The 8,477-nt window shown below is 47.3% G+C and overlaps 1 protein-coding gene across 4 annotated transcripts in view; it reads right to left on the bottom strand.

Annotated features, from left to right (window-relative positions):
- Nucleotides 1-8,105, bottom strand: part of AFF3 (AF4/FMR2 family member 3) — a 587,662-nt gene extending 579,557 nt beyond the window's left edge. For 3 of the 4 annotated variants that reach the window (XM_030888457.2, XM_045283938.1, XM_045283937.1), the window contains exon 1: nt 8,033-8,105. In XM_030888457.2, coding sequence (XP_030744317.2) covers nt 8,033-8,097 — 65 coding nt within the window. In that variant the 5' untranslated portion in view covers nt 8,098-8,105. The remainder of the gene's footprint in view (nt 1-8,032) is intronic. The other variant, XM_045283939.1, reaches the window with a different exon arrangement.
- Nucleotides 8,106-8,477: the final 372 nt, after the last annotated feature.

The following is an 8,477-nucleotide window of genomic DNA, read 5'->3' as shown; positions in this document are numbered from 1 at the left end:
GTGCTGATTAAACGGGCAGCAGACCTTAAATCAGTGATGGGGGCTAATGATGGAAGGCATGCCTCATGAACACCAGGGCAGGACCTGTGATGCAGGAAACTGCGGTATTCACTCAGCAAATCGAAAGGCCTGCTGAGTAACTACGAATGGGCCCAGGCTAACGCACGTGGGTCCTGAATCACGAAGATGGGGTCCTGCCCCAGTCGCTGCCCTAGCAGTTAGGTGACCTTGCACAAGACATTTATGTGGTGCTCTGGGGCTTTCAGGAGTTCGTTTCGCTGCAAAAACAGCAAGTCCTCTTTCAACAAATGGTGCTGGCTCAACCGGGTAACTACATGCTAAAGCATGAAGCCGGGTCCTGTTGCAGGAAGCCCCAAGCACACGTCCTGTGCAGAGATTCACTGGAAGAACGCATGAGGCCCAGTAAGCAGAAAAAGAAGGCTGTGTGGTTGCAGAGCAGGGTTGTCAGGGGGGAAGGAAGGGCGCAGGCAGAGTTTGGAAGGAACCATGGCCTTAGCCTCTCTCCCTTCTGGGGGGCATCTTCAGAGGGGACCTGTCCTCCAGAAACAAAAATGTGATGCTATATTAGCAATTCTCCTGTCGACTAGAGTCTCAGGACTCCGGGTTTGCCCTGGGGGCCGGTCACAGAAGTAGCATATACCCAAAGTCCAATTCCTCAGAAGGAGACCAGTGTTGTCCCGTCTAAGCCCGGTTACCTTCTCTCTCAGGAAAGAGTGAAGCCACACTCGGGCCTCAGTTTCCAAGCACAAGTCAACGGGCAACCTCACCAACAGACCTTCCTACGACAGGCCTCTGGGGCCTGCTTTGTAAGTCTGTTTCTGTATGGAACCCTTTCTGATGCAAGACACAAAAATCAACACAAAATGGGTCACAGAACTTAATGTGAGAGCAAAGCTCATACGGCTCTCTGAAAACATAGGAGTACATCTTGTGATCTTGCTAGCAAAGTCACCTTCGATAATGTCTCCCAAAGAGCAGGCTGAGAAGCTATAGGGATGGTCAATAACCACATGAAAAGATACTCAACTTCATTCGTCATCAGAGAGAAGCAAATTAAAACCACAAGGAGACACCACACACAACCAGGGAGGGGAGGGGTGCCCTAAGAAGGAATCCTTCTAGAAAAGCATCTGACATGTGACCCAGCAATGCCACCGGTGAAACTTTTGGGGGGAAAAATCAAAAGAGAGCTTCATATGAAATCTTGTCCATAGATGTTCATGGCGATGCTATTCATGATAGCTAAAAACAGAACCAAGTCGGAAGCCCACCAATGGATGAGTGGATAAATGTGAATGAAATGTATACGAACCAAAAAACAACAAACAAACTCACTGCCACAGAATCTCTTCTGACTCACAGCAACCCTACTGGACAGAGTAGAACTGCCCCTGTGGGTTTCCAATTACTCCCATCATTCTTTATGGGAGTAAACAGCTTCATCTTTCTCCCAAGGAGGGGCTGGTGGTTTTGAACTGCTGAGCTTGTAGACTTTCAAGTCCAACTCACAGGCAAAGAAAATGAAGTAATTCATACCAAAGGGGATAAAGCCCTAATACATGGGAACAACATGGATACACTTTGAAGTCACCATGACCCATGAAAAGCAGCCACACACAAAAGGCCACATGTTATATGTGCTTCCATTTGCATAAGAGGCTCAGGGTAAATGCATGGAGAGAGACAGAAAGAAAGTTTAGGGTGCATCAGGGCTGGGAAATTGAAGGGAGTAAGGGAGTAAATGCTAATGGGTTTAAGGTCTGTTTTCGGAGTGACAGCTACGTTCTCAAAGTGGGGGATGGGTGCACAGCCCCAAGAATATTAAAACTCACTGAACTGTGTGCCTTATATGAGTGAATTACACGGTGTCTGAATCATATCGCAATGATGCTGCTTTAAAAGGGGAACATTTATAATTCAAGAAGAAAATGTTCTAGAATTGAATGTGGTGATAATTGTACAACGTTTCTTGAAATGATTGAGTTGAATTGTATGATATGTGGATGAAGTGATAATAAAAGCTGTATTTATGTCTTGCACTGTCAGATGTCTCCCTTTGTCTGTTGTCCATCCCCCTGGGAGGGGGTTATAGTAGGTCACTGTGATCTGTTCCCCCATTCTCCCCCAACCTTCCACTTCCCCTCCTAGTATGGCTAGTCTCAATATTGGTCCTGAGGGGTTTATCTGTCCTGTACTCCCTGTGTTTCCAGCTCTTATCTGTACCCATGTACATTCTATAGTCTAGCCAGATGTGGGGAGGGAAGCATTAAAGAACTAGAGGAAAGCTGTATGTTTCATCGGTGCTATACTGTACCCTGACTGGCCCATCTTCTCCCCACGACCTTTCTGTAAGGGGTTGTTCAATTGCTTACAGATTGGCTTTGGGTCTCCACTACACACTCCGCCCCTCATTCACATCATGATATTTTTGCTCTGGGACTTTGATGCTTGATACCTGATCCCATCAATAGCTCATGATCACACAGGCTGGTGTGCTTCTTCCATGTGGGTTTTGTTGCTTCTCAGCTAGATGTTTATCTTCAAGCCTTTAAGACCCCAGATGCTATATCTTTTGATAGCTAGGCACCATCAGCTTTCTTCATCACATTTGCTTATGTACCCAATTTGTCTTCAGCAATCATGTTGGGAAGGTAAGCATCTCAAAATGTTCAGAACAAAGTGTTCTTGTGTTGAGGGAGTATTTCAGTGTAGGCCCAACGTCCATCTGCTTCCTAATACTAAACCTATAAATATGTGTACATAGGTCTATTTCCTCATCATTATGTATCTATTTACATATGTGCATGCCTTGATTTAGATCTCTATAAATGCCCTTTGCCTCCTAGTTCTTCCCTCTATTTCTTTGTACTTCCCTCTTGTCCCACTATCATATTCAGCCTCCATTGGGTTTCAGGAATTCCTCTCAGTTACATGTCCTTGATTCAGGGTTCATCCCTTTATGAAGGGTTCATGAGGGCGCGAGGGAAAGGAGGGAGGGGAAGAAAATGAGGAGCTGATACCAAAGGTCTCAAGCAGAAAAAAAATGCTTTGAAGACAATGATGGCAGCATTGTGTACAAATATTCTTGACACAATGGATGGATGTATGGATTGTGGTAAGAGTTGTACAGTTAAAAAAACTGTATTTAGATGAGACACTTAAAAAAGAAAAAGCCTGAAAAATAAAAGTATTAAACTAAAAAAAAAAATGGAGAAAGGGGGACATTGTCCACATTTACTCTAAATCCTAGGAAGGTTCACAAAGGGGCCATGAAGGAAAGGTAGTTGGTATTGAACCCCAAGACTCCCACTAGGTCGACGAGCCAGCTGATGCCAGCCAGATGACAGGCAGGCTGGAAGAGCACGGCCCGGGTCTGGCACTGATGCCCTGCAAGAGCCTCTGAAAGGGAACAATGAGAGCTTATCTGGCACGGAGCAACAGTATCCCAAAACAAGCTCGGATGAACCATATGATGCGTCTCTTTAAGACATCAATAAGCTTTATCTAACAACTAGCATGCATGCACACGCGCACACACACACACACACACACGAGTGCCCAGAGGGGTCGTTGGAAGTGCATGTGAATCCGACTCCCAAGCAGTAGGGGACTCACTCGCCATTTTCGTTCAGTGTGACACGGATCTCAGGAAGAACAGATCATTTTATCTTTACTTGGCCCAGCTCTGTGTCACCCACCTTTAGAGTCATCTGAAGAACCAAATCCAGGGCTTCAAGTCATCTTCAACTCACAGGGCCCTACAGAAAAGTCCTGAGACTATAAATCTTTACTGGAGCAGATCGCCTCACCTTTCTCCTACGGCACAGCGGATGGGTTTGAACCACCAACCCACTGCTTAGTAGCCAAGTGGCTTCACCGCTGCGCCACCAGGGCTTTCTAACCATCCAGAGTGAGGTGATTATTTTACAGATGGGGAAAGGAAGACATGAGAATGTTGAACTTGCCAGGAAACGGATCAGTAAACCAATGGGCCAGAACGGGAAGTTTGAAATCCAGAAGTCTTCCCCAGAAGACAGGCCACGCCCCATTAGAAGCCAGAGGAAGGAGAAAAGGTATCTATCCTATGAGAGTTTGTGGAGACAAGCATTACAGAGGGAGTTGCAAATGGATCCCCAAGTTACAAGAGAGAAAACTGAGAGTGCAGAGGCTTCAAAGGAGCTTGGCAAAGGAAACGTGTCATCAGTCAGCCAGGTAGCAGGGGTGGGGTGGGGGTCTCGAGAAAGAGTTCTGTTTTGTTTTGAGAGAGAAAGAAGAAGAAGGTTGCGTTTTGATCTCCCACGCCACTCTCTGCCAGAGGGTGCGGCGGAGGAGGAAGCGGAGGTGGAATAGGCGGAAGGCCAGTGAGATAGGCCTCTCTTTGCCCGGAATTGGGGAAGTGCACTAGGCTGCTAACACACACCTGGAGAGCAAGAGACTAGCTAAGACTGCACCTTCTCCCTTCCATAGTAGAACCAAACCCAAACTACACAGAACCAAAAAATAAAGGAAAAAACCAACACTGATCCCTTTGCCAAGTCAATTCCAACAGCCAGCAGCCCACAGGGCACAGCGACCCGCTGTCCCGTAGGATTTCCAAGGCAGGGACCTTTCTGAAAGCGGACGGGCACATCTTCGTCCTGGGAGTGGCTCGGTGGTTCAACCAGCTATCTTTCGGTGAACAGTGCAGAGCCCTGACTGTTGCACTGCCAGCCAGGACTCTTGACAGCAGAGCACAACGCCGACCCCAAAAACTCACTGCCTGCAAGTCCATGCCAACTCACAGTGACCCTACAGGACAAAGTGCGCCTGCCCCTGTGTGTTTCCAGGACTGTGCTCCTTACGGGAATTGAAAGCCTCATCTTCCCCCTGTGGAGCGGCTGGGGGTCTCCAACTGCTGGCCTTGAGACGCGCAGCCCAGCTCCTAGCCCAGGATGCCACCAGGCTCCTTATCGTGGAACAAACGGGCCTTAATCTTGAAAGCCAGATGTAGAGGTGACTGTCAGAATGCCAACCAGTGGACAAGAGACTCTCCTAGTGGGCGAGGGGCACACCCCCAGCAGAGCCTGGGTGGCGTGGACTTCTACAAGCCTGAAGCTGTCAGACTTGCGAGCAGCTGAAGGAGAAGGTGGCCGGAGAACTGCAGTACAAGGGGCCCCGGGGAGGAGCCAGAAAGGCCCATGGGAACATGCTGTTAAACAAGGAAAGGCTTCCCGAAGCATGGCAGGCTAAACATCCTGGTGTCCACCAGTAAACCACCGACTGGATTCTGAACAAGGAAACAACCCCTATTACTGTCTCGCTGAGCCCAGATGTGAGCAAAAATCCCCAAGGGGGCCAAGAACGAAAAATAGAACCCGGGCAGTAAACTCAAAAAAGCAGGGAGGGTTCCACAAGGGTCTGGGCTGCTTCCAAGGCGACCTTCAGGTAACTGGGCCCTGGGGTCAGGTGAGGGAATGAAAATGCAACTTTGGCTTAAACTGGGGCACCTGCAAAGGAGGCGGGAGGTGTCAGAACCTCGGCACCCATGAATCCTAGCAGACGCAAAACCAGATACTCTCCGAAGGAAAAGGTCCCTGTTACATCCTACGGTTTTATTTACAGAATAAAATCAATCAAACGCGAATTAACAATGCATGTTTGCCAACTACACAAGGAAACAAAACCCCACGAGTCAAAAACAAACAGATTCAGATGACCAGAAATCACACTCACCTGCAGCAGATGTAAGGACCAACGTGCTCCCTTGCACGTAAGGCTGGACCCCTTCTGTGAGGTGCGGGTGACTTCTATCCCAAGATGATGGAATTGGCAGGCCCTGGACTTTGGTTAGGATCTCTTGCTGTGCAGGTGCCCAATGAATGGTGGCCTGGGACTGCTGTCTATTTATGATTTCAATGCTCTCCTTGCTTTCTTGTGAACTACCCATATTTTACTCTGGGTATTACTTGTATCTGGTAAAACATCTATTATTCTGGAAGGCATGGATCTGCCTTTGTGAATGAATGTTATTGAAAGTTTTGCCCTCTCACTAACCCCTCTTGGTTGGGTCCAGTCACCTAAGAGTTTAATCTGTCCAAGTCAACTATTCGTGCATTGCAACCTGTATAGTTGTAGTTTTCTTTTCACAGCAGTGTTTTAAATTCTCTATGATTGGTTAAGTGAATGACAATATCAGTAGAATTACATTCATGTCCTAGGGAGATGATTTAAAATGGTCCTAAGCATAAAAGGTCAATAATATCTCTAAAGTGAACCAGAGAGACATATAAACCATAGATATATAAATGGATTGTGGGGCTCACACTTAATTCTAGCCTCAGTTTATGAGCAATTAGTTCTTACAACCCGGCTTTGCTCATTGCTCCCCTCATGAAGACATCACTAAATATATGGGTGCTAGAGCAAAGGGTGGTAAAGAAACCAGGTGGTGTTCCCCTCTCAGCAATAACAGCATCTGGGGTCTCAGAGGCTTGTCTTCAAACATGCAGCCATCTCAGTGAGGTGCCAACTACGTCCACATGGAAGAAGCACATTGTGATCCAAGCATTATAAATAGTAAAATCCAAATCTGGAGAGAAAGGTATCAGCGCTTAAATCCTAAACGCTCCTTTATAGAAGGCTATGGCAGCCCAAACTCCATTTGCAGAGTGCTCACCTGGATGAAACCTCCCCTGCGTCCCCTCCGACCACTGTCCAGGGATGTGACCAGCCTTGTATCAGAGAGAGCCTTGTAAAGTTCAGTAAGGCAGATATAGAAAGGTTGAAATGTAATAAATACTCCCATCAGGTGATCCCTCTTTAGACCCATTTTTAAGTTGTTTCAGTTTTTCATATTTTCTTCTGCTGTCTTTTCGATTGCAGTTTTCCCGTGTTTTGTTTAGTCATTGTTACTGGCTTTTGTGTTTTGTTGTTTTCTGCATATAAAATCCAGGATGGGTAGAGCCATGAAGACAGTAACTGGATTGAAATCTGCCTGGGGGCACGGTAGGGGAGGGTGGGGGGGAAATGAGCCAACAACAAGGTACCGAGATGAAAATATTCCGAAATTGATTGTGGTGAAGACTGCACATCTTTTTAATTATGACTGAAATGATTAAACTGTGTGGTGTGTGAAATATATGCCAATAAAACCACTTAAAACCTGAAAAGACATAGGCAGTGAATTAAGCAACAGGAAGGGTTCTGTAAAGGTTAGAGCTGATTTTAAGGCAGCCTTCGGAGACTGGGCCCTGGGGTCAGGTGAGAGAATGAAAAGGCATCTTTGGCTTACACTGGGGCACCTGGAAGGGAGAAGGGCCGGTCTCAGAACCTCAGCGCCCCATGAATATGAGCAGAAGCAAAAATAGATACTCTCTAAAGCAGTGATTCTCAACCTTCCTCATGCCGTGACCCTTTCATACAGTTCCTCATGTTGTGGTGACCCCCCAACCATAAAATTATTTTCATTGCTACTTCATCACTGTAATTTTGCTACTGCGATGGATGAATCGGGGAACCCCTGTGAAAGGGCTGTTCGATCACCAAATGACCCACAGGTTGAGAACCGCTGCTGTAAAGGAAAGGGTACAATGTTTAAGCTCTAGGGCTTAGCGATTAATAAATCCCTAAGTGCCTAGGGATTTATTTACAGAATGAAATCAATCAAACGTGAGTTAACAATCACCGTTTGCAAAATACATCTGGAAACAAAACCCCACGAGCGAACCAAAGCAAATGACAAACAACGGATTCAGATGACCAGAGACCAAGCCCACTGCTGCCCAGTGCCTTCCACCTCCGAGCTGCCCTGAGACGGAGTAGAACTGCCTCCAAGGTCTCAAGGCCGTCCTCTGTACTGAAGCAGACAGCCACACCTTTCCCAGCGGGGCGGACGGTAGGTTCGAACCACTGACCTTTCGGGTTAGCAGTCAAGCACATAGCTTCTGAGCCCCCAGGCTTCCCCCTTTAGATTGCTTTACCATGGGCCTCAGCTCTCTCAAGGATCAGACCCAGAATACGTAAGGTAAATTACCTGTGAAATACGAAAGGTGGACTCCAAATAAAAATACATTCAAAAACCAAGTAACTAGTAGCCATCAAGATGACCAGGCGGGGTGACCATGAGCCAAAGGTAACTTGTACAAATTCAGCCACCAGGTCTCCTGCCCAGGCGGTCTACTCTGTGGCATGTGGCATCAGAATGGAGGCGGAGTGACAGAACGGAGGTGAGCTGCAGCAACACCACCCCGGGCCCAGGGAGGAAACGCCACGGTGAGGGGAGGCAATCAGGGGCAGGATCAAACACACCTGCTCCCCACAGACAGGCTGGTCGCCCATTGCTGCTAGCCTTTGAAGGGGTGAAGTTTCTGACGTTCTAGTAACACGTGAACGTAATGAGCATTCTAATTAGTATTCTGTGGAGCCCCTGTGATTTCACCTTGACCACCACTGGCCTAGGTAGGAAGTCAGAGACCTGT

Source organism: Echinops telfairi, unplaced genomic scaffold (genome assembly GCF_000313985.2).
Source record: "Echinops telfairi isolate 266 unplaced genomic scaffold, ASM31398v2 ScPeMD7_7467;HRSCAF=8505_1, whole genome shotgun sequence".
Lineage (NCBI taxonomy): Eukaryota > Metazoa > Chordata > Mammalia > Afrosoricida > Tenrecidae > Echinops > Echinops telfairi.
The sequence above is the reverse complement of the archived record's forward strand: the minus strand, read 5'-3'. Positions and strand labels throughout refer to the sequence as shown.